Source organism: Labeo rohita, chromosome 20 (assembly GCF_022985175.1).
Source record: "Labeo rohita strain BAU-BD-2019 chromosome 20, IGBB_LRoh.1.0, whole genome shotgun sequence".
Classification (NCBI taxonomy): domain Eukaryota; kingdom Metazoa; phylum Chordata; class Actinopteri; order Cypriniformes; family Cyprinidae; genus Labeo; species Labeo rohita.
The window spans coordinates 23716585-23743821 of record NC_066888.1 but is presented as its reverse complement, the minus strand read 5'-3'; the positions used below and the strand labels follow the sequence as shown (position 1 = coordinate 23743821).

The window sequence follows — 27237 nt, the reverse complement described above, 5'->3', positions numbered from 1 at the left end:
AATATTATTAACTAGTTACTAGTAACTAGTTACTGCCCAGCACTGGTCTTTGGATGACTTTTGTCTTTCAAACACATTAAAGTGCACAAACTCATAAACTCTTCTTTCATCTGATCCTCTTTCACCTAATATATTTACTTGAAGTACCCTGATATTTTAAAATAAATATTGTTCATTGTTCATTGGTTCTCTGACGTTAGATATGGTCACATGACATGCAGGTAAACAAATAAAATATTTCATTTTTTGTAAGGTTTTTTTTTTTTTTTTTGGACAGTTTTAAAATGATTTGTTTCATTGTAATATTTTTTATCATTTAACTAATTATTAGCTCTTCATTAAACTCATAAACTCCTTGCAGTTCCTTCACAAACACCATTTTGGGAAACCTTGACGTAATGATATGTTTAATGCACTTCTTGCTGTTAATTACAACAAATGGAATATATTTTCTTATCTTTGTATTTTTATGTTATTGCGGTACAATGTGATAAACAAGTTAGGTCAAAAGTAATCTAAAAGTAATCTTAAAGTAGTCTGATTATATTACCTAAAATGTATAATGGATTATGATACCAACTCAATTTTTGTCATGTAATTTAGAATTAGTAACGGATTACAATTTGTAAGTAATCTACCTAGCTATGTATATACAGTAGTCAACACTACACAATCCCATGCAATATTTTGTACAATATAGGCTACAAAAAAAATTAATTGAGAAACAGTCAATCAAAAGTAAAAAAGAACAATAATAATAATAATGACTGAATAAACCACTGGCAAGGTTTAAAATAAATTTTAAAATGAGAAAATTGGTTTTTAGTAAGACCATTTAATTTTACGAATGTGAAAGTTTTTTCAAAAACGTAGTGTTTCCCTCTTCTTTTTTTATATATATAAACATAACAATAATAATCATTTGCATTTTATGATGAGATTTTTTTTCCGCTTCCGAACAGATGATCACTTTATGAGACTCTTGAGTGAGGCAGCGGCATGGTGACGTCCCGTCGTGACGTCGGAAGCACATGTGTATCAACTAGGCAGCAGCAACCTTTACAGTGATGTCAAGGAGAGTAGGGGTGGTCTGAACTGAGACTGGTTTTAACCTTTCTCTATTCATCACCCATTAGTCATCGGATGATCTCTGACCAAGGTAAGACAATACATGATGGCTGAGCAGAATGAATGATATCGCTAAGAAGCACTGTCTAAACTGCCAGAGCACATCGCTCGCTGCAGCCTAGACAGCTTCGTTGACTATAAAGGGAGCCTTCTATTTATTTGCGTCGCAGCGCACATTTATTGCTGTATGTTCTGGCGGGCAGCGCACATTTTGCTCTGTCGTGACGAAACGGTGTCACCCTTTTACATCAGCATGTCATTTCCTTCAGGCATCGCGCTACTCTGCTATTGAATGTAAAAGACAGAGTCATCCACAGTAAACATTATGGCGAGCACGTTGTGGCTGTCACATGCTGCTCTTCGAAGCTGTACTTTACATCGGCTGAAATCTAACTTATCTAACTATGAAATCAGATATTCAAAGCCGCGCTCCTTCTCTGTGTAAGAAGTACACGAGCAACCTATTCGTTCACGAGCTCGTGGGTCTGTTGCTCGCGCTAAGCGCGTGGGTTGAGACAGGTAATAACGAACGATCTTCGTTTAACTAAACGCCATTTTTATTTAAAGTTGCGCGCATCAAATGTATTTGTATTAATATTGTGATTAAATTCACTTTTAAACACTGTTGCGTCCCGCCATTAAAACGAGTAGGGTAAATGTCATGGTGTCATTAACTGAAATACAACACGCACGACATGTCAGTGTTTGCAGACCCGTTTTCATTAAAATATTTATAATAACTATACTTTATTTCTGAGGTGATATGTAAACCTGGACCACAAAACTAGCCGTAAGTAGCACGGGTGTGTTTGTAGCAATAGCCAACAATACATTTTATGGGTCAAAATGATCTATTTTTCTTTTAGGTTATTAAGTAAAGATCATGTTCAGTGAAGATATTTTGTAAATATTCTACCATAAATACATCAAAACTTTATTTTTAATTAGTAATATGCATTGCTAAGAACTTCATTTGGACAACTTAATATTTTTTTTTGATCAAAATCAGATTCTACATTGGGTCATTCCAGCTGGAATCATCAAATTTTGGAAAAGTTCCCCACCTGACCTCCTCAGATTTGTCTGAAAAAAATCTGTGATGGGTAATATGCCCAATAGATCATATACAAAATTTCAGATCTCTACTGTGCATACTTTTTTCACAAAAAATCTGTAAAAAAGTTTTTTTTACGCTGTTTTGGCATCACTGTCTGAGTGACCATGTTCAGACTGAAATATCTCCAGAACTAGTTGTGCCAGGTCCATGAAATTTTCTGGGCTAAGAGTCCTAGTCCAGAACTGCATGAATTACAACTCACAGCATTGTTACTGAATTTACACCTGAATGCTGGCCCTCTACTTTTTTGAAACTATTACTTTAAGGGTTTTCAGATGTCCATAGAAACCTCAATTTTCAATGTATAAGCATCAGACTTGGTAAATGGTCTGATATGTACCATGTCTTTCACATCCTTTGATATCAGACAATAGAGTCTGATGGATGTTGAGATATTAAGGTCCAAAAATTGAAAAAAACTCATTTACACCAATGTTCAGAGCAGTATTTCCCATAAATGACACCAGGTGTGAACATGAAACTTTTTTTTTTGAAAGAGCATATTGTTATTGATAAAATATAAAAAAATTAGGGTGGGGATTTGCCTCATTTTTCTGTAATGATTTTTTTAAAACTCAGAGTTTCGTCACTGATCCTATTGTTCACTTTTGCTATTCAACTTGGTATGGGCATTTCAACAGAATTTATTAATGTTCCACTTATACAAAAAATACAAAATACAAATACAAATGAAAATGGATGTATTATTCACTGGATTGGGTGGAACATCAAGATTAGGTACTTATGTTGCATTCCATTGAATGTCGGTAGTCGGTGAATCCGAGTTAGTTCTCCCGATGTCCGTCGTAAATGCGTTCCATTGTAACAGTTGGCAAAAATATGGATGCCTATGGATAATTCCAACCGACTCGGTCTGCACTGAACTGGCCCGAGTGTGTGTTTCGGAACCCCAACTTAAGTGGCCGTTCCATTGCACTTTCCCGAGGTGGAGGTCGGATTTCCCCGAGTCCCGAGCACAATGGAATGCTGCATTATAGCATTAATTCAGGCATATGAGTTCAAAATAGCTGGTACTACAGTAGTTGTGAATGTCACACAACAATGATTCAAAACGGGGTGAAAAACAAACTTTTTTTACAGATTTTTTGTAAAAAAAGTATGCACAGTAGAGATCTGAAATTTTGTATATGATCTATTGGGCATATTACCCATCACATAGATTTTTTTTCAGACAAATCTGAGGGGGTCAGGTGGGGACCATTTGATGATTCCAGCTGGAATGACCCCATTTTCAAATGGTTGTGTCTCGCCCAAATATTGTGTTACTCTAACAAACACCCATGTGACTGGTTTTGTGGTCCTGACTCACATATATGATCCTCTAAATAGTTATCTAGAGCAAAGACTATATATAGGGACTTTGTCTAGTATCTATATTGTATATTGTATTAAATGGTAACACTTTACAAGGTTCATTAGTTAACGTGAACTAAGAATGAACAATACTTCTTAAGCATTTATTAATCTTAGTTAATTTCAGCATTTACTAATGCATTATTAAAATCAAAATGTTTGTTAACATTAGTTAATGCATTATGAACTAACATGAAAAGACAATGAATGAGTGTATTTTTGTTAACATTAACAAAGATGAATAAATAGTGTAATAAATGTGTTGTTCATTGTTTGTTCACATTGATGTTAACAAATGATGCCTTATTGTAAAGTGTTGCCTATTAAACTTGTATTCAGATTTTATATTGGAGTTGCGATACTTGGACTGGAGTGAGACTGGAGTAATGGTATTGCATTACAGGAATAAAAAGTTGTTTTTTAACATTTTACATTCATTTTTCCCACTCCAACTCTATTGGTTTGAGGACTTGGTGGACCCAGACCCAACACTAATATAGGCCTGAGTATAATCTTTTGAGGAGCAATATAACCTATATGCTTTGAATGAAAAGAGTCCAGGACATCATTATCACTATTCCAGTAATTAGAGCAGGGCGATATGGCCAAAAAAAATTTTTAATATCAGTCGCTAGTGATAATTATCATAATAAATTTCAAATCTTTATTTCTTTAAAGGCAGATTTTTGCTCCTAAGTGAAAGCTGCAGAAATTAGACCATTATTTGTGTTTTTATTTGATGCTTTTGAATTCTTTACACTTTTCAAGTCATTTTTCCCTAACAAAATAAATATCTTAGTAGAAAAATACATTTCTTAGTTTCTGCATGTTCTAACGAGTGATATTGTTTGCCTGACTTTGACCACGCATATCTTCAGTTTGCAGTGCAGGCTGCAATATTAATAACATCAATTGTTTGCCTCTTAGAAATGCACATTTGACAGTAGTTTGAGTTGAAAGTAGTAGTAGCTTGAAGATGCAGATGTAAATTTATGTTCATTATCAAAAACAGTAACATCTGCAAAATGGTAACAACCTCATTTTTATACTGTGAAATTTAATTATTCTGACTGCTTGAGTTTTATTAAAATTAACCATTGGTCTTCCATTTAGATTATGATAACACTTATAGCACCTCAGTTCCATAGTAAAAATTTAACTATATAATTTCTAGGTATTTGTATGAAAAACAGTAGTCTAAACAAAGTTCGTATAAATGCACAAACACTATAGTTTAATCCCCAAAAATACTGTAATATTCCATTAGGCCTTTACTACAATTAATACTTGTCTACAATTAATACTTGTCTGTATAATATAATATGAATATCCCTAATTTCTGCCACAGTACCCACCCCAAAATGAAAATGTTGTCATTAATCACTTACCCCCATGTGGTTCCAAACCTCTAAAGCTTTGTTCGTCTTCGGAACACAAACGTAGCAAGGAGATCTGTAAAATAATCCATGTGACATCAGGGGTTCAACCGTAATTATACAAAGCTACGAGAACTTTTTGTACGCAAAGAAAACAAAAATAACGACTTTATTCAACAATTCATCTCTGCATCACCTTAGTGCCCTTTTGGAGAGTATCCATGGAACGCAAACAACGTATGCTGTTCTGTGTCAGCCACAACACATGGATACCTTGTTTTCGTTCAAATCAAAGTGTAAATATGCATGCATATGCTGTTTGCGTTCCGTGGATACTCTCCAAAATGCCGCTAGGGTGATGCGGAGGAGATGAATTGTTGAATAAAGTCGTTATTTATACTTTCTTTGCATACAAAAAGTTCTCGTAGCTTCGTAAAATTACGGTTATTTTACCAATCTCCTTGCTACATTTCTGGATGTGGCTCGTGTCAATTACATTGCTGTCCATGGGAGGGTCAGAGAGCTGTCAGAATGCATCAAAAATACCTTAATTTGTGTTCCGAAGATGAACTAAGATTTTACATGTTGGGAATGACATGGGGGTAAGTGATTAATGACAAAATTTTCATTTTGGGATGGAATACCTCTTTATTTACTTACCTTGTATTGTTCTAATGCCGCATGACCTTATTTCTTCTTCAAAACACAAAAGGAGAAATGAAAAAAAAAAAAGTTCTATTCTTGCTCTTTGATATAATGGCAATGAATAGCATTCAAGCTTTAACAAAGAAGATGGAAAAGTATCACAGAATAATTTGTGCTCTAATTTCCAAGGGAAATAATACGATTTGGTGAAAAACATTTTTTTTCTTTTTGCAATTATGTTTAACCAGCTGGTTATTTTAGTAGACATATGAAATCAGTTCACATGCAGAGTAAGCAGAAGTGTAGAGTTTAAGGGTAAGTGAAAGAATAAATGATGATAGAATTTTAATTTTCGCCAGAACTGTCCCTTTTAGTGCCTTGGCGGTTTACATTTAGTCCACTACTCTCAAGTTGCTAATCCTAGTGCTGGTGAAACAATGACTTTTCAGGCATTGTTAATCATGTTGTCTGGCCCGCTGACATGCTGTGAGCTTGGTATTTTAAGTAGCATGCAGCTTTTCACAAACTTGATTTCACCAGTTATAATTCATGTCAGAACTTGTTCTATTCAATGCTATTGGCTTGTTTTATTTCTTGTTTCTGATTCCAGCTGTAGTGAGAGATTAATTATATGATTCTTATGACTCTAACATATAACTTGTATATTTATCTTACTTTAAATGTATTATTTTTGTATTATTTGTTATTATCTCTTTTTTTCTTCTTAATTGTTAAGATGTGTCTATCAGTGATGCATTTTATTAGCCTTTATGTCTTTATTTTTAGTTGTTTGGTTTTATTAACATTGAAGCTAGATATATAAGAAGAAGATATATATTTTTTTCAGATATGTTATTTTTAATGTTTTTTTAAACAGCGTGGTTTGAAGATTCATTTGACATACATAATATAAGTACATATTGTCAGTTGTTATCAAGGGTTCCGTGTTATGAAAAGCAAACTAAAGATAAAAAAGAATATAAAAGGATTAAGGATAAATTAAGATTTCCTCTGTTAGTAGAAAACAATGGGTTTTAGAATGAATAACACAGTAAGAAATTTTTGATGAAATCAGAGAGCTTTCTGACCCTGCATAGACAGGAACGTAACTGACACGTTAAAGGCCCAGAAAGATAGTAAGGACATCATTAAAACAGTCCATGTGACATCATTGCTTCTCATAACTTCATAAAATTAATGTTAAGCCACTGTTGTCACATGGACTATTTTAACAATGTCCTTACTACCTTTCTGGGCCTTGAACGTGTCAAAAATTTTCATTTTTGAGTGAACTGTCCCTTTAAGAAGGCAGGTTATAGAGGCACCCATGCTGAAGGAGCATAAATAATGGTACAGTTGGAACGTTAGATGATTGGATGGATAGAACAGCTGGTATTTACTATTAATCATGATACGCTGTGTAAAACAGGGGGTTCTGGTGCTCCTGATGAGTCATAAGCTGTGGTTAATGGTTTATATGCAGGAGCAGGCCTTGATCAAAGAGGCTAAAGAAAATCAAACAGACACTTTGCTACGCCTTTATCCCACTGTTTGATCATCAAAAGCCGTGTGACCATAGATGCCATACACGTTTGTCCCTCTTTTGCCCTGGATACATCTCATTTAATTTCTTATGCAACATAGATTTTGTTTTTTGTTTTTAAGTATTGAGCTAAAACAGTCTATTTTGCACAATAATAGGAAAGAATCTGAGCAAAGAGTCCATTTTGATTGCAAATAGTTGTTTGACAAATCTTGGCATGTGTGTCCTTGCATTTTTCCTCACTGTTCTGCAGATAAGAACCAGTTTGTTCTTTTCTGTTTCAAATATAAAGATTAAACTGGTGTGAAACTCTTGATTCCAACCCAAACATCTTTTGTGTGTATTGTTATCTGGTCAAGGCCAGAGTCTTTCCCTCATGTCCTCATCATGCCACAGACTTATCTTTTATCAAACTAGCCAACACAACAGTTTTGATGACACAATATGAATTGATCTGCGTGAGTTTTGTCCATGGCATACTGTTAACAACTGCCAGTTGAAGCCTATAAAATGATTTCACGTGTTTCAAATGAAATCTTAGGCTTGGCTCAGATTCTAGAGAACTAAAGGTCTTCCCACCTGCTGTTAGAGTCATGCGGAGTATTTCAACACAGCCAGGGTTTGAAATTAACAACCCTTATCATCTCACTAGCCAATTTGTTGGGTATTTGGTAGCCTATTGCCTTCTCGCTTTGCATGTCATCGCAATCAGAACCCTTCTCCTAAGAGATTTAGATAGAGATTTTATATTTCAGTGTGGTTTTCATTTGGACGTACACTGTAAAAAACAATTTGTTGAGTCAACTTAAAATAATTTGTAACCTGGCTGCCTTAAAATTTTGAGTTCAGTCAACTCAAAAAAAAGTTTATTCCACTTGAAATGTTAAATTATACTAAGTGACAGCTTAGATATTTGAGTTGAATCAACTTAAAATTTGAAGGCAGCTGGGTTACTTACCCATCTGTTAAGCTTAGCAAACACAAATATCTAAGTTGTTACTTAGTACAGCTTAACATTTCAAGTTGACTAAACTTATTTTAGTTGACTGAACTCAAAATTTTAAGGCAGCAGGGTAACAATTTTAAGCTGACTCAACAAATTGTGTTTTTTATTTTTTACAGTGTAGTTACACTCAAGTGTTCTTGACCACAAAATGAAAAATGTCATGTTTGCTGTGGTACTAAAAGCACGTGTGTTTTTCATAGGCTGTATTGTTATACTGGACGGGACAGGATCGTGTGCAGTAAGTTGTGTCCATTGTGTGCAACTAATTTACAGATATTGCAAGTGTAGTCAATAAATGACAATTAGCAAACTCACATGTTTAGTGTGATGCTTGACCTTAGACCGTTTTACAGGGTGTTATGTAACTCACCTGCAACTAAATGCGTGTACATTAATTAAAGTGAAATATGTTTGAAATGAAAAACACTTCTGAGGCCCACACTTAATACATTTTTAATGTTTTTGAAAGACTCTTGTGCTCACCAAGGCTGCTTTTTAAAATCAAAAGTAAAAAAAGTAATGTTTCAAAATATATTACGATTTAAAATAATTGTTTTCTGTTTTAATTAATATGTTATATATTTATATAAAATGATGATAAAGCTGAATTTTTTAGCAGTCATTACTCCAGTCTTCAGTGTCATGATCCTTCAGAAATCATTCTAATATGATGATTTGGTGATCAAGAAACGTTCCTTCTTATTATAAAATGATCTAACAGCATTTATTTGAAATAGAAGTCTTTCTTTAAAAAAATATCTTAATGTTCATGTAAGTTTACTGCTCATGTTTTTGCACGGAGTAAAGCTACATGTGTATGTAATAATAGTGTGGCTTGCTCAGGGCTCTACGCTTGAAAAATTTAGGAACATGCTCAAAATTTTAAGAGCACCTTCTAATCAATAATCAATAAATCTGATAAAAAATTAGCATTCCTATTATGAGGTGATATTTGACTGCTTAAAGTGATTTACAGGGGAGTTTTGTTTTTACCTTTGTAATGGCATTTTTCCAGCTTTATTAAAAGTATGTCATCTTTTATGTCAAATTTTTAAAAAGTGATATTTTATAAGCTTTTTAAAATTTCTAATTAACACAACAGAATAAGAACAAGCAGAATATGAATAAGATACCAGTCAATAAAATCAGTATTAACAAAAATAATTTGTATTACAGAGGTGGCACAGAACACAAAAGTGGCTTGTAGGTGTAGACTGTCTTTATGAATAGAAAACTGAATCATTGATTCACTAGATTTGTTTAAAAGTGCACGTTCATTCATAAACGAAACATGGAGATGTGTTTAAATGGAGATGTGCAGCAGCTCAGTTGTGACTTGTATAGTCAGGCAATGTAAGTTACTTAATATTAACTTCTTGTTTATTTAACTGTTGTATTAAAAAGCTGTCACTCAACTTAGTTCATCGCAATCTCTCAAGGTTCCATTAATCAACCTTAACGAATCTCTTATTTATACTCTCTTTGTTTATGAAAGGATTTGTGAGATATGTCTGTGATACATTACTCAAATTTGCAAAAACACTCCCTTCAGCGCAAACACAAATATGCTGATCGGGTCAGTCGCACTGGTGCTCCTAAATATTTTTTCATAGTCGCATGCTGTAGTTTTCAGTCGCATTTGGTCGCACTGTAGAGCCCTGTTGCTATTTCATCAGCATTGTCCTCTCAGTGTCACTATTCAGTTTTTTAACAGAATCATGTGTGACTCCTCTGCCCTAAACACACTGACCTGCAGTGTCTTTTGCATTCAACACATGTTTCTGTGAATAAGCGTGAACCCTACAGAATGTCAGAATATGTTAGACTAGTTGTTTGTAAGCTGGTTTGACAAAACAGGTAACTCTAGAGGCGCAATATTAAATTAAAACGAGATTTCTAAGTCACATGATGAGTAAATAAGCTCCGTTATGTCTCACAAGACCAGTGCTCAGTTGTCAGTGGGTTATGTGATTGATAAACTGATGATTTTGTTTTTTTTTTCAGCTTTTTTTTTTATAAGACAACATAATGTAGAGCTTTCATCAAAGTAGTGACATTTTTTACAGCAGCAGTTCTAGAAATTCTACTGATATTACAAAAGAAATATGCAACTGTGTAACAGTGTTACACATACTAACACAAATTAATTGTACATGTATTTCATGGTTTAGTCAGTTACCCAGATGCGTGGCCATATTGGAGATACTCAGATGTAAACAACAGCATGGATTGCATGATTATGTACTACTGAATACGTTATTCTGCTAATTTGTGCTGTCTAAACCACGGACAAACGTGTGGAAGCTGCTGAGTCATATAAAGAAGGACTTAGTAAGCAGGAAAGGGTGCAATATTTTGACTAAACTAAATTAACAGTTGGTAAAGATATGTATGAGCAGTATTAATTAAGATATTAGACTAATATTTCACCTAGGTGACTGGAAATTATAAGAACAAACACAAATGTTGTCAAGATTATTGCCCTGGAAATCCTGGTTCAGTTTGGCCAACCACAAATGCCCTTTTGTTCCTCAGACAGTTTTTTCCACTCTTCCTCTTTATTTGTTAAAACTTTCAGCAGTCTAAAGTACTCCAAATGTTTGCCCAGTCCAATTAGTACAGCCAAAAACATGACAATAATTGACCATTCACACTACGGCAGTAATAAGCAAAATATGCAAGTTTCGTTCAGTTCAGTGGCATTGTTTACGTACAGTGCTGCCAATATGGCAGCAAAACACTCTATAGCAGCAATATAGTGTTTTCTTGTTTACCACTGTAAACAAAGCAGCGCTAAGCTTTTAAATACTACAGTAATACACATTATATGGAGGTAAGATGAAAAGAAAATACCATCTGAACTTTTCTGAAGAAAGTCAGTTCCTCTCAGAGATTCATTCATATAAACCCCCAACCACAATTTAGTATTTAGGATTTTCTTCCAATAATTTGCGCCTCTTGAACAGTGAGTTTGCTCTGCCTACTACAGTATTTTCTCCACTTTGCATTCATCTTCAGCGTCTCTTGCTTCTCTTAATGGCTGTTTACAGCTGGTTAATTTGCCCAGTTAAAGAATTAGTTATGTGTTATTAATAGTTCTAAAAGTTTTCCAACCATTCGTTTGTTTTTTGATAATCTATTACACTCAGATGTACACCACAATACGGAAAAACAGATTTGTTGCTATTTCCATTTGATTGGGATTTAAGTTACATAATGTTTATGTGTATAAAAGTGCCAAAATGTTATTTAAAAATATATTGTGTTGTTTTGTATATATTCACTATGCATTAGTGTAAATGTTTCCTTGCTACTAGTTTTGTAACTTCAGACAATCATTAATAAAACTCTTGATATTCTGTTTGCATTTTTGCCTAAACGTTCTTTTAATTTTTTACAGAAAGTCACCTGTAATCCTTCATGATGACCCAGTGGTCAACTCTCCACTGACCTTTTACTGACCATCCAGTAAGCTCCTCCCCACACCTCACAGCATCATGGGGGACGCAGTCCAAATGCACTTCGGCACGGTGGATTACGTGATTTTCGCCGTGCTGCTAGTGGCCTCCGCAGGAATCGGCCTTTTCTATGCCTTCTCAGGGGGTCGTCAGAGGACCACACAGGAGTTCTTGCTGGCCGACCGCAACATGCGATGCCTTCCCGTATCCCTTTCGCTGCTGGCCACCTTTCAATCAGCAGTGGCCATCCTGGGTACCCCATCTGAGATTTACAAAAATGGCACGCAGTACTGGTTCCTGGGCTGCTCCTATATCCTCGGCCTTCTCATCCCTGCCCACGTTTTCATACCAGTCTTCTATCGGCTCCGCCTTAGCAGCGCGTATCAGGTAGCACTTTAGAAGGTCATTGTATTTGTTAGTTTGAGAAACTGGAGTATGTGTCACTGTTTGGGAATCAGAGTTGGTTCTTTTTTAATGAATCAGCTGAACTGGCTCAAAAATCAGTCAGTGAATGATTCACTGGTGAATTAGTTTGAATTTTAAAGGGATAGTTTGCCAAGAAATGAAAATTCTGTCATTAATTACTCACCCTCATGTCGTTCCAAACCTGGAAGACCATCGTTCATCTTTGGAAAACAAATTAAGATATTTTTGATGAAATCAAAGAGAGCTTTCTGACCCTGCATAGACAGCAATGCAACTGACACGTTTCAGGCTCAGAAAGGTAGTAAGGACATCATTAAAATAGTCCATGTGACATCAGTGGTTGAAATGTAATTATAAAGCTATGAAAATATGAAACTACATCGAAGACTGACACGGAAGAGAAGAAATAAAGAAAATGTTGAATAAAGTTGTTATTTTTGTTTTCTTTGCGCACAAAAAGTGTTCTTGTAGCTACGTAAAATTAAGGTTGAACTGCTGTCAAACGGACTATTTTAATGATGTCCTTACTACCTTTCTGGGCCTCAAATGTGGTAGTTGTGTTGCTGTTTATGGAGGGTCAGAAAGCTCTCAGATTTCATCAAAAATATCTTAATTTGTGTTTCTAAGATTAACTAAGGTCTTACAGTTTTAGCACGACATGAGGGTGAGTAATTAATGACAGAATTCTCATTTTTGGGTGAGCTTTCCCTTTAAGGATTTTTAAAAATCCTTATCCAGTAATCATTAAACAACTAAAAATTCATGGAAAAAACATGGATATTCATTGGTCAAAAAGAGTGGGATTCTTGGAAATTGTCCTGCAAGCGCAAAATTGAAGCATTCTCATTAGTGGTGTTAGACTGTTTAGATCAGCGGTGCCCAACCTTGTTCCTGGAGATCAACTTTCCTGCAGAGTTTAGTTCCGACCTTAATCAAACACAGCTGTCTGTAATTATCAAGTGCTCCTTGAGATCCTAATTAGCTGGTTCAGGTGTGTTTGGTCAGGGTTGGAGCTGAACACTGCAGGAAAGTCGATCTCCAGGACCAGGATTGAGCACCCCTGGTTTAGATATTCATGTCTTTCTTCAGCCGAAAAGAAATTAAAGTTTTTGAGAAAAACATTCCAGAATTTTTTTCGACTTCAACGATGATCAACGTGACACAGTCCCAACCCAGGAATAAGAGTCTTATCTTGCAAAATGATCATCATTTTCTAAAAAAAATAAAAATTACTTTTTAAAAATTAAAAACATTTTTTTTCTAACCACAAATACTCGTCTTGCACTAGCTCATCTACGATGTGACTATGCAATGTGGAAATAGTGCAAGACGACATATGTGGTTGAAAAGTATATACATTTTATTTTTTATTTTTTAGAAAATGACCAATTGTTTCATTAGATAAGACTCTTTTTTCTCGGCTGGGATCGTGTAGAACCCTTTGAAGCTGCATTGAAACTGCAGTTCGGATCTTCAACTTGTTGATCCCCATTGAAGTCCACTATATGGAGAAAAATCCTGGAATGTTTTCCTCAAAAACCCCTTATTTCTTTTCAACTGAAGAAAGAAAGACATGAACATCTTGGATGAATCCATCTCTATCTATCTCAATCCATCTATATGAGTGAACATAATTTTGTAATATTTGTAAATTGCAGTCCTCCTACTGTACCAAAACATGCTCTATGGTGTTACACACTGTTTCTGTCTGTATTAAACTCTTGCCTTTTTTTTTCTCTTCATAGTATCTGGAGCTTCGTTTCAGTAAGAGTGTTCGGATATGTGGCACTCTGACCTTCATCTTTCAGATGGTGAGTTGTGTTTAGCACCTGTATGTGTGCAATAAGACATTAAAACCTTTAGGAGCATAATCTAATAATCTAAAGTAATATTGTCTTTTACTCCAGTTTTGTTAGTCACAAAGACGCCCTGTTGTCAGTATAAAAACCTGAACTTTCACCTACAAACATATTCTGACCCCCCCGCTGATGGACAATATTTTACTCAGCGCTGTTGAACTAAAGTGTAATGATTCTCAAAACTATCAGTTACTAGATAAGTTCAGAGTAAGTTATGAAGTCCTAAAACAATCTTGTGCGCTTGCAGAAAAGCATTACAGCTGTTTTATCTGTTTATGTATTTTCATGCAGGTGATCTATATGGGAGTTGTTCTGTATGCTCCAGCACTTGCACTTAATGCAGGTATTTGAGACTGTTGATGTATATCAGATTAGTAGATTATTTTTTTTACACTTTTGTAAATGTTTGATTTTGTTTGTGATCGCAGTAACAGGCTTTGACCTTTGGGGGGCAGTTCTGGCCATGGGGCTGGTGTGCACACTTTATACAGCATTGGTAGGTTGAAAACGTGCATCATTTTACACAGGTTTTTTTAAAAAGAAATGAATACTTTTCATCAACAGGGACACATTCAGTTAATCATAAGTTTTTGATTTTTGATTAAATGTAGCCTTGGTGAGCATTTCTTTTAAAAATCTTAAAGGAATAGTTCACCCAAAAATATAAATTCTGTCATTAATTACTCACCCTCATGTTGTCCACAAATTGAGATATTATTTATGAAACCCGAGAGCTTTCTGACCTTGCATAGACAACAACATAAATACTACATTTAAGTCTAGAAAGGTCTAAGAAATGTCTTAAATGTCTCTGCTTCAGGGTGGTTTGAAAGCGGTAATCTGGACAGATGTGTTCCAGACAGTCGTGATGTTTGCGGGACAGCTGGCAGTGATTATAGTGGGTACCCATCAGGCAGGTGGCATCGCTGAAGTATGGAGGAAAGCACATAACGGCAGCCGTATCTCAGGCTTTGAGTGAGTGATGCGACTTTCTAAGAGTATCTAAACAGTTCCTTCAAGGTTATCTACCAGACTGTTCCACATACCAGAACTGTAACTGAAGCTCACGTTCTTTGTTTTGTGGTCCCCATGGCAGCCTGAATCCTGACCCTTTAGAGAGGCACACATTCTGGACTCTGGGAGTCGGGGGTATTTTCCTCATGCTGGCCCTGTATGGAGTGAATCAGGCTCAGGTCCAGAGATACCTCAGCTCCCGCACAGAGAAAGAGGCCATCATGTAAGAAAACACTGTTCTGTTCTTCCACACTCTGGTTAAGTCAATAGAATCTAAAACTGTAAAGTTGTTTTACACACCCTTTGTGCTGTTTCTGCTGTATTGTTTTCAATTACTTCAACAAAACTCTATGGCTACAGAGCAACCCATTGATATGTTGTCTTTGTATTGTAATGGCTTATGTGTTTTTACAAAGTGGGCAGTACATTTTGGGGTTTCTTGCTCTCCAGGTCCTGTTATGCAGTGTTCCCATGCCAGCAGATCGTGCTCACACTGGGCTGTTTAATGGGTCTGGTTATGTACGCTCGATATGGGGAGGAGAGCCCGCTGGATCAGGGCTACGTCAAAACTAATGACCAGGTCAGATACAAAGAATATGATTTTTTTATATAGATAAAATTATAGAAACTTTTGATCTATTTCATCACTGATTAATGAAAAAAAATTAAAAAGGTATTATGACCTTTTTCATTCACTGTACGTGTTTATCATTTCTTGTTATCCTTTGATATCAAGGTCATGCGGTGGTGTTCTAAAATGTGGAGGCAAGGCCTCAGAGTTTTTTTTTTCTTTTTTCAAATTCAAATTCATGTAAATTCAGGTCCCAAAAGTAAGTTCATCTCATTAAGTTGGTGTTTTTAAGCATTTTACGTTTATTCCAAAAAAATAACTTAAGGCAGTAACAATTTAAACAGTATATTTTATGTGAACTTATGTTCACATAGTTACTTTTAACTATTTGACCTCAGTGAATATTAGTCACAGACACAGAGATTTTAAATTTCACCAAGATGATTAGGTACTAAAACTTCCCAAAAGTCATGTTTTCAGGCCACTTTAAGTCTTATTTTGACATATAGTTGAGGTCAAAAGTTTGCATCCCCTTTGCAGAATAATTAAAAACGTTAATTATTTTACCAAAATGAGAGGGATCATACAAAATGCATGTTATTGTTTATTCAATACTGACCTGAATAAGATAGTTGAATTTATTCAAATGACCTGATTCTTCATACTGTGTTGTTACCTGAATGATCCACAGCTGTGTTTTTTTTGTTTAGTGATAGTTGTTCATGAGTCCCTTGTTTGTCCTGAACAGTTAAACTGCCTGCTGTTCTTCAGAAATGTTCCTTTCCAGCAATGACTGTATGATTTTGAGATCCATCTTTTCACACTGAGGACAACTGAGGGACTCATACGCAACTATTACAGAAGGTTCAAACGCTCACTGATGCTCCAGAAGTGAAAAGTGAAAACTTTTATACAGAATGGAGATGTGCACATTTTTCTCATTTTGCCTAAATATCATATTGTTTTCATTTAGTGCTGCCCTTCAGAGGTTACAGAAGATAGTGACATGTTTCCCAGAGGACAAAACAAGTTAAATTTACCCTGATCTTCACATTCAAAAAGTTTTCACCCCTCGGCTCTTAATGCATCGCGTTTGCTTCTGGAGCATCAGTGAGCATTTTTTAGGTGGGATTTATCAAATGAACCAATCACAGTCGATCATAACCTGTCATATCAAGTCATATCGTGATGGAGGCATTGCCTCCTCCCACGTGACTTTTTCCCCATACATTCTTAACCATTTCCCACCACACGCTTTAGGGGGTCTCTTAAATCTTAGTGGGCTCAGCGAAGGCGAGAGAGATGAGACACCCATGTAACTTTAGGTGTCGCTGTCTTTAGACAAACAAGTGATTTATACACTTTTTAATGTTATATTTTGTAATATTGGCGTTGTTTTATTTTTGCACTACCAATTTTCCCATCCAACATTTTGAGAGGCACTGCCTCCCTTGCCTCCTCAGAGAAAACTCCATTGCTGAGGTTCTGTTTTTTTGAGAGTTATTGTGGGAAAGTCACTCTTATCTCTTTCTCCATCTGCAGATGGTGCTGTACTTTGTAATGGATGTGTTGCAAGATCTTCCTGGTTTACCAGGACTATTTGTTGCCTGCTTGTTCAGTGGAGCTCTCAGGTATCAACTAGATTTTGTTATGACAATACAATTTTCAAAGTTTTTTTTAGGTTTATTCTTTAAATGGTGTGCAATTTCTCTTACAGCACAATCTCATCTGCCTTCAACTCCCTGGCAACGGTTACCATGGAGGACCTGATTAAACCTCACGTATCACCCATGACAGAGGCCCGTGCCACCATCTTATCAAAAGTGTTGGGTAAGCTATTTTTCAGCAACTGTCTAAAATGCAGAACATCTGGCATTGTGGGGTAATCCCTTTTGTCGTTAAATTTCCCAACAGCACTTGGCTATGGTCTTGTGTGTCTGGCTATGGCGTACATCGCCTCTCTAATGGGCTCTGTGCTGCAGGTGAGGTCCATGATTATCTATCATGCACATAATAGAGTAGATGCAAATAAATATGAAGTGTGTTTAGTGTAATGTATTCACACAGTTAACAATAAACAATATCTATGTGTGTTTTCTGTTTTGTTTAACACCTTTAGGCAGCACTCAGTATATTTGGGATGGTGGGGGGACCTCTTCTTGGCCTTTTCTGTCTCGGGATGTTTTTCCCATGGGCCAATTCCACTGTAAGTCAAACAGAGCATTCACATATATACACAACTGTTCAAAAGAATGGTTTGGTACGATGTTTTAGTTTCATACACCACCAGTCAAAAGTTTTTGAACAGTAAGATTTTTAATGTTTTTACAGAAGTCTCTTCTGCTCACCAAGCCTGCATTTATTTGATCCAAAGTACAGAAAAACAGTGCATTGTTTTACTATGTAAAACAGCTGTTTACTATTTGAATATATTTTAAAATGTAATTTATTCCTGTGATTTCAAAGCTGAATTTTTAGCATCATTACTCCAGTCACATGATCCTTCAGAAATCATTTTAATATTCTGATGTTCTGCTCAAAAAAACATTTATTATTATTATGTTGAAAACAGCTGAGTAGATTTTTTTTCGAGTTTCTGTGATGAATAGAAAGTTCAGAAGAACAGCATTTATCTAAAATTAAAAAAAAATCTTTTGTAACATTATAAACATCTTTATCATAGCTTTTGATCAATTTAAAGCATTAATAAAGCATTAAATTATTAATTTCTGTTGCTCTTTGGATCTATCTATTCATCAAACAATCAAATCAGCTTATCAGAATGATTTCTGAAGCATCATGTGACACTGAAGACTGGAGTAATGATGCGGAAAATTTAGCTTTGATCAAAGGAATAAATTACATTTTAAAAATACCTTCAAATAGAAAGCAGTTATTTTAAATAATAAAAATATTTCACATTATTACTGATCTTGCTGTGTTTCAAAATAAATGCAGGCTTTGTAAGCATAAGAGACTTCTTTAAAAAACAGTAAAAATCTGTTGGCGCCGATAGCCTTGTGCGCAACATACAGTACCATTGTGCTACGGGCGTCCTGAGTTCGAATCCTGGCTTGAGGACATTTCCCGATCCCACCCCCTTCTCTCTCTCTCCCACTTCGGTTCCTGTCAGCTAATGATCTGTCCCATCACAATAAAGGCAAAAAGGTCAAAAAACAATCTTTATTAAAAAAAAAAAAAAAACCAATAAAAGTCTTAGTGTTCAAAAACTTTTGACTGCTAGTGTAAGTCTCTTATGCTCACCAAAGGTGCATTTATTTGATCAAAATACAATAAATATTAAAAATACAGAATGTTTTTATAGCTTTTCTGTTTTCTTTTAATATACATTAAAATGTAATTTATTCCTGTTAAGTTAAATTTTTAGCAATTTTTACTCAAGTCTTCACTGTCACATGATTCTTTAGAAAACACGTTTAGCCAATTTAATTCATCCTAAATATCCCACATTTTTTAACCGTTTTCTAAATATCTTTTTTAGTAAGGTATCTTGTCACTAATGCATCCAGTGGAATTCGGTAGATAATTTCATGGTATGATTTGATTTAATGGACTGAGTGTCTTTTCAGGGTGCTCTGGTTGGGCTGGCATCAGGGCTCGTCATGGCTTTCTGGGTCGGTATCGGCAGCTTTGTTTCACAGATGTCTGCGTCTGCATCTGCATCACCTGTGATAAATGCCACCATCACACCTAATGTAGGAAACATGACAACAGCTGTAATGACGACACTCATCACACCTAAACCCAGGTTCATATTTTTAATAAAGTAACAGTGCTCAGGAAATTCCTGTTCTATAATGCTTGATTTCATCAGACCAATCAGAAATCAATTATTTTAGCTTCTGTGGCTAGTTGCATAAACTGCATAAAAGACTTAAAAAGTTTACAACAAAAAAACAAGTCTTAACTTGTTTGAAGTCACTTGTGTAAGATCATAGATTGGTCTTAATTAAGACTGAAAAGTAAGACAATTATAAAACCCATGTGTATACATTTACTCAATATTACATTTACTCATTTAATGTATCTGCTTGTTTTCTCAGGCCTTCTGGAGTTAAGGCTCTGTACTCTTTGTCGTATATGTGGTACAGTGCTCATAATTCTGCCACGGTTGTGCTGGTAGGACTGCTGGTCAGCTTTCTCACAGGTAAAGTGTGTTTCTAAACACATCAAACACTCTAATCATCTAATCATAACATGGCTCTATACATGAGCCTGTAAAGCAGTTTAAAGTTTTGTTTCAGTACTGATAAACCTGCCTTTGTCAGTAATCAGTTGTTTAATCTGTGAAATGTTATGATAAGATTAGAGTTTATTGTCAAACAAAGATTGCATGAGGAATTCATCTTAGTTGTCCAGATGTAATATATCAGTAATATTGTGAAATATAATATAATATATAATATATAATATTATTTATATAACCATATAACTAAAATAGTTTCTATTTTAATATATTTTAAAAAAAAAACAATTTTTCTGTGATGTGAAGTTGAATTTTCATCAGCCATTACTCCAGTGTTCAGTGTCATATGATCTTTCAGAAATCATTCTAATATGCTGATTTATTGCTTTTATTTTTAATGCTGGAAACAGTTGTGCTGCTTAATTTTTTTTTTGGACCCTGTGATTCTTTTTTCAGGTTTTTCCTGATCAATAAAAAGTTAAGAAGAACAGCATTTATTCAAAAAAGAAATCTTTTTTTTAACACTATAAGTCTTTGCTATCACTTTTTTAACAATTTAACACATCCTTGCAGAATGAAAGTGTTAATTTCTTTCAAAAAAAAAGGAAGAATAAAAATTTACTGACCACAGACTTTTAAATTGTAATTTATATTGTTACAAAATATTTTTATTTTAAATAAATGTTGTTCTTTTTAACTTTTATTTATTAAAGAATACTAAAAAAATATCACAGTTTTCAACAAAATATTAAGCAGCACAACTGTTTTCAATATTCATAATAAATCAGTATATTAGAATGATTTCTGAAGGACCATGTGACACTAAAGACTGGTGTAATGACCCTGAAAATGAAGGTTTGCATTACAGGAATAAATTACATTTTAAAATATATACACATTGAAAACAGTTATTTTACATTGAAATAATATTTCACGGTATTATCGTTTTTTCTGTATTTTTTATCAAGTAAATGCAGCCTTGATGAGCATTAGAGAAATCTTTAAAAAACTACAAATCTTACTGATCCCAAACTTTTGAACAGCAGTGTAAATATGCATAGAGTTTTGTGGAAAATCTAGTTAAATCAAGTTGCTTTGGAATAATTAAATAAAAGTCCTATACAAATACGTTTCTATTATATATTTTAGTAACACCAATCCCTGGTTTAGGTTATACAATGACATTATTAGCGGTTTTATTTAAGTATTATTAATGTACTATTATAGTATTTGTTTTTTAATTTATTTTTTAACATTTTAATTGACTGTCAATGTAGTTTTAATTTGATTCCAGTTTAATTTGATTATGTTTAGTACGTCTATGTACCATTTCTAATGTTCAGTTTTTCATCTAATATTTATAGATATATTTCAGTTTTATTTAAATGACCAAAATTGATTTTTATAGCTGTACTTTTAATATAAGTTAACAATAACAACACTGTTTTTTAGGCTGCAACAATGATTTTTTATTTATTTATTTATTTATTTATTTATTTGTGCTTTGCTTCACTTAGGGCCCTGGAAGGAGAAAGACTTAAACCCAGGTACGGTTTTCCCTGTGCTTGGCAATTTGCTGTTCTTCCTGCCCGAACGCTACAAGGAGAAACTCTGCTGTGTTACTCCACTGGAAAACAGGGTAACTCACTTAAATGCTCAGCTGAGCTTCACTTATGAATCAAAATCCAGTTTCAAATAATTAAAGATTATGTATGTCTGTGCCTATACTATAGTCCAAAGGCCTGGACCATCAGCCTTACCAGATGGCCCAAAAAGAGAGCAACGGCGTTGCATACACTAAAGAGGAAGACAAGCTCAGGGAAGAAAAACAGATAACTGCCCAGCCGACTTGCAACCTGGCTCATACGGTGCTGGAAACAGCCTTGTGAAATTTCCCACACAGCAACAGTCCAGAGGAGTCTTAGTTTCCAACAGGCTCTGGGAAGAAAACGTCAGTTATGATGCCAAAACAGCTTGTAAGTCCACAAACTTAAGTCCATAAGTTGTGGTTTGTATCGTGGGCCTTTTGCAATATTGGTACGCTGTTCCTTCAACTGCCAGTGATGGAGGCAGGGGTTGTCTTGTTTATATGTAGTACTTTCTGATGTCAGTGGTCTGTCATAAAAATCGTATTATGTTTAGATCTCGAATGAAGTGATGCAAGTGATCACCTAAATCTTTTAGTTTACATGTTCTAAATTAAATCTCAAGAATACTTAGTTGAATATTGCTGGCTTGTGATATACACGCACAAATCAATTACGCTGAACGTCAGGTTTAAGATGAATGGTTTATCACCAGAGTTTGCACAAATCTATGGTCGTTTAACGTCAGTGCCATTCAAGTTTTGGGGTTTTTCTCTCCCAAAGACTTTGTTTCATCCAAAGCTCACTACATTAGCCTTTCCATTCTGTTTGCCTTGAAAGCGCTACTGTCGATGTGTTCATTCCCTAAATTGAGTTAAAAGTTTACAATCAATGAAGAATTGCTAATATTGCAAATGTAGTAAACTTTTAGCTTGACATCATGAAAAGACCATCTGCAGTGAAGTCTCATCTAATCTAAATCTAATGCATGTTGAATCTTGTTCCCTCATTAAAGCCCATTGTTTGTGACAAGTGCCTCCTCATATGAATGTATGTTGTAGTTTTGTGACTGGATTGTCGATTTAGTTTGCCGTTTCATCGCCTAACCCAAATGAAGCATTGATAGGGCCATTTTTAAGCACTACTGCATTGTAAGAGCCTAACTAACTGACATCTCAAAAAAAGGTTACAATTTGCCTAGTATAAATATTATGTTTGTATGTATGTTTTTTTAGCAAATGGCAATGTTAGAAATGTTCTTCATGATGTAGATAAGTTCTTTAAATGTTATAATAGCCTATCTTAGATACTGAAGTAACGATACTTGTTATAGTATCAAGACTAACTGCTTAGAATTGAAAACTCAATGCGAGTTACTGACCATATGGATTGATTTGGTTGCACTTGTTCGTTTTTTGATGTTATAGTGACATTTTCTGTGCTTTGCTTGTCTAGTTCAAATTCAGACCTCAGTCTAAGCCATACCGTTTGTAGTTGCTGTAGGATTCCTAGGTCCTTGTGTTGTGCCTATGACTGAAATGAAAGCTTTCTCTGAACCTGTCACAATCTCACAAGCACAGGCAGTCGGTTATATTATATATTATATTCAGGTTATGCGCTCTGGGTCAATAGTTTGTTGAAGTCTCCCATCCATTGGTGTTTTTTGTTTGTATGGGTTCATTATTGTTGGTGTTTCATCTTGGTGTGGTGACAGGTTTCAGTTTAACATTTGTCTCCAAAGTATCATCCTATGTGGAATCACGTTCGTCACATGTGAATACATAGTGAATAGTCGGTTCACACAGAATGCGTTTTTGCATTCCACTGTGCCGTTTCCAAAATTATTTTCCAAAGTAAATGCATACCTCGCTGGTTTTTCAGTATCCCACTCATGAGCAAAGCGTTTGTACAATTTAAAATAAGTTGAAATAAAAACGTTCAAATAGAGACAAGTGAGACCCCCTGCGTTTTTGCAGCAGTCTTGCTTTTTTGAACGGAAGAAATACTGACATCTTTTATCGCTGCTCCACTTCTTGTTCGCTCACTTCTCGTTTTCGATCAATTCCGTATTGCTCTTGCTGTTTCTAAGCTAGTTTTTGTCCATCTGCATTGTTTTTCATGCAGTTTATTTTAGCATCTCACGCAATGAACGGCATATTTTTAGGACGCTACTTTGTTAAAGAGTTCACCCAAAAATCTAAATTTTATATTTATCTGCTTACCATCCAAGATGTAGGTGACTTTGTTCTTCAGCAGAACACAAACTAAGATTTTTAACTCGAACCGTTGCAGTCTGTCAGTCATATAATGGCAGTCAATAGGATCCACGGCTTTGAGAGTCAAAAAAAACATACACAGACGAAACCAAATTAAACCCTGTGGCCACCACAATGTCCAACTGTCCTGAGGACGTGTACAACAGCCGGCGCGTGACGCGTCAACGTGCTCTGGCATATAAAAGAGCAAGCAACCATAGCTTCAGTTGATTAGGCTCAAAAGTTGGGAGCTGGTGAAAAGTCAACACTCACGGATGGGTTCGTGCGAGCAAATGTAATCTTTTAGTTTGTAATCAGTTTGTAATCAATTGCATATACATTTACTATGCCAGAGCATGTTGACGCGTCAAGCGTCAACTGTTGTGAACGTGCTCAGGACAGTTGGACATTGCGGTGGATCTAAGTAAATTAACTTAACACCTCAATGTATCGTCATGAGCAGCAGGGTTTAATTTGGTTTAGTCTGTGCATGTTTATTTGACTCTCAAAGCCGTGGATCCCATTAACTGCCATTATATGACTGACAGACTGCGACGGTTCGAGTTAAAAATCTTCGTTTGTGTGCTACTGAAGAAACAAACTCACCTACATCTTGGATGCCCTGGGGGTAAGCAGATAAACATAACATTTTCATTTCTGGGCGAATCGCTTTAAACAAGCTTTTTAAATGGATCTCAATGCGCCTTCCATTCTGTTGCAATTGTTTGCTGGTTTTGAACACAAGTACTCATCCTGTATAAACAGATTAGGTTTTAAATTTTGTCATTTAAAAAACAATAAATAACAGTTTGTTGCTCTTTGTGTTGTGACAGATCGCTGTAGCAACTCAGTTCAAGCGGCACGTAAACTGATCATCTTTTCATATTCACTTGAACCCTGAGTAGTCCACTTCCAGAATAAAAGGTTACAAATAATTTACTCAGCCCCCTGTCATCCAAGATGTTCATGTCTTTCTTTCTTTAGTCGATAAGGAATTATGTTTCTTGAGGAAAACATTCTCGAATTTTTCTCCATATAGTGGACTTCAATGGTGCCCCCAAGTTTAAACTGTCAAAATGCAGTTTAAACATAGTGAACTGTTTTTTTCCGGGTTAGCATGGTCAATACAGTTAGGGTATGTCAAAAAACTCCCAGATCTCATTTTCTTTCCCAACTTCAAAATCGTACTACATCGCTGCAGAAGTATCGACCCAGTGTTTACAAAGTGAACATGCAGAGAAGATCAAACGCCCTTTACAAAAAAGGATAAAACAGCGATGTAGGACGATTTTGACGTTAAAGAAGAAAACAAGACGGGAGTTTTTCAGTCTACCCTAACTGTATTGACCCAGATTACACAGGCTACACATGCGCATCGCAGAGACGAGACAAGACGAGCATTTCAAAATGAATTGTTTAAAAAACAACCGATTGTTTCACAATATAACACCCTTCTTCCTTGGCTGGGATCATTTAGAGCCCTTTGAAGCTGCATTAAACTGCATTTTGGAAGTTCAAACTTGGGGGCACCATAGAAGTCCACTATATGGAGAAAAATTCAGGAATGTTTTCCTCAAGAAACAATTTCTTATCGACTGTAGAAAGAAAGACATGAACATCTTGGATGACAAGGGGCTGAGTACATTATCTGTAAATTTTTGTTTTGGAAGTGGACATCTCCTTTAAGACTTGTATGGCTTAATATAACAAATGATGTCTCTTACTAAAATATGTAGTAGAAAACCTATAAATATTTACGTTATTTTAAAAATCCACATCGTCATATACATACTTTGGACTGTGGGGACGCCATTATTTTGATTACGTAGAATGGTTGCACTTGGTGAGCTACTGACGCTATCTGTTGCTATTTTTACCGCAACACATCTCGGAAGACACAGCTTGGAAAAGAAAATACAGATATGATGTTACATTGTGCAGGTTTTGATTGTAATTTTCAGTCAAAGGGCAGCAAGAGAAGCAATGCAAGTCTTCACTGTTTTCCTAGTGATAGGAAGAGATTCGTAAAAATCAATAGTACAACATTTAGTTTAAGCCTACGCTGTAAGCTCTTTCAGTCGCTGTGCTCAGCGTATCAGTACATTATTTTCCAAGTTGTGTATTCCGAGTTGTGTTGCGGTAAAGATAGTGTAGCTCAGTGCCAGTAGCTTACTGAATGACACCCCCCATAGTCCAAAATATGTATATAATGATGTGAATTATTTAAATAACATAAATCTTTCATGGGTTTCCTGCTACATATTTCAGTAAGACACATAATTTACGTTATATTAAGCTATACAAGTTCCCTTTAAAGCACAAAAAAAAAAAAAACATGAATGAAGACATCAGTACACATCATTTTTCAAGTTTAAGTCCACCGACATTAATCTACTCTTCTGTCTGATTTGTTTGTCAGACAGAATGGTTATGATTTGTCAGATCGCCTGTTGATCAAGCTCCCTGCGAAGGGTCAATTATGACATTAATTTTTAGTATTCGTTGCAAAATTAAACATTTGTCAGTTAGGTTTAGGGGATAGTAGGAATAGATATGAATTTAATGTTAAGTCATTATTTAACAAGCAGTGACACTATTTTTTAATCCATCCAGTTCAGTCTATTAGAATAATGATGACATTCAGGTATAAAAATAAGAAATTAATTTGGATTTATTAACTTTAGTGACATTCCAATCAAAGGGCCCAAAGCAGATTCTCTTTATTATAAAACAAACCTAGCTTGATTTCTCATAAGTTTTGTCATTATATTCATTATTAGTGTCATAATGTATGCATGTGTACAACTGGATCATATAGAGCTGCCATCTGTCATACCTGAAATTACTTGAATTTTGTTTGCAAAATGGTTTAAAACATCCATACTTTTAATAGTATTGAGCACTTGCATTTAAAGACTGAATACAGGATCTGAATTGTTCCATTGATCATTTCTCTTTGTCTAAAGAATGTCTTATTTCAAAATTCAGAGTATTTCCCCTGTGAGCGATCAAAGGAGGTATAAAACCACAAGCACATTTTAAATCGACACAGGCAGGGATTGACCTATTGTAAACTATGCTGTCCTACAATCTAAAACTGTGTAACCCTAATAGAGGGCCTGTGTGGAAAAAAAAACACTGAACTGTACTGTGAGAATTGTTTTTTATGACATTTTTAAATACTAATTTTATATGGAAAGCGGAATCTTGTTAGTGCAAAATAAATATTTCGAGACATAATATTTATGTTTATATAAATATTATGAGAATATTTATTTTTTTTATAGAAGTTTTCCCCTATTTTATTTTCCCAAATATGCATTCCAGAAAACCATAAGCAATGGAGTCTGACCAGCTTCATTGCTTTGGGTCGTGCCTTCACTTAGTGTCTCTTTATTTGATTGGTCATGAAAGTTCTCCAAGAACTTTCCATTATGTGAAAAAGAGGCAGTTGCATTGGCCAGCAGAGCGTCTATTGCGATGAAACCTTTATTTATATAGATAAATGCAGAATAGAGGAACAGATATACTTAGCCACACTAGTGGGCATTACTTTGAATCATGAACACTCTTTTTTTTTTCCTCTTGATGAATTGTTTGTAATGAGAAAGTGTAATAAAATTTGTCTTGATAACGATAAAAATGTCTTCCTGACTGATTTTAATCATTGCC

The 27237-nt window shown here is 35.1% G+C and overlaps 1 protein-coding gene across 1 annotated transcript; it reads left to right on the top strand.

The window, feature by feature from the left end:
- The first annotated feature begins 1032 nt into the window (after positions 1–1032).
- slc5a6a (solute carrier family 5 member 6a) lies at positions 1033–27210 on the top strand. Its single transcript, XM_051138347.1, has 16 exons — positions 1033–1159; positions 11590–12034; positions 13819–13884; positions 14224–14275; positions 14361–14428; positions 14753–14907; positions 15029–15169; positions 15397–15526; positions 17060–17148; positions 17235–17347; positions 17432–17499; positions 17637–17723; positions 19108–19286; positions 19582–19685; positions 21242–21363; positions 21458–27210. The coding sequence occupies exons 2-16, from the start codon at positions 11687–11689 to the stop codon at positions 21611–21613; spliced, it is 1878 nt and encodes a 625-aa protein (XP_050994304.1). The 5' UTR covers positions 1033–1159; positions 11590–11686; the 3' UTR covers positions 21614–27210.
- The last annotated feature ends 27 nt before the right edge of the window (positions 27211–27237 follow it).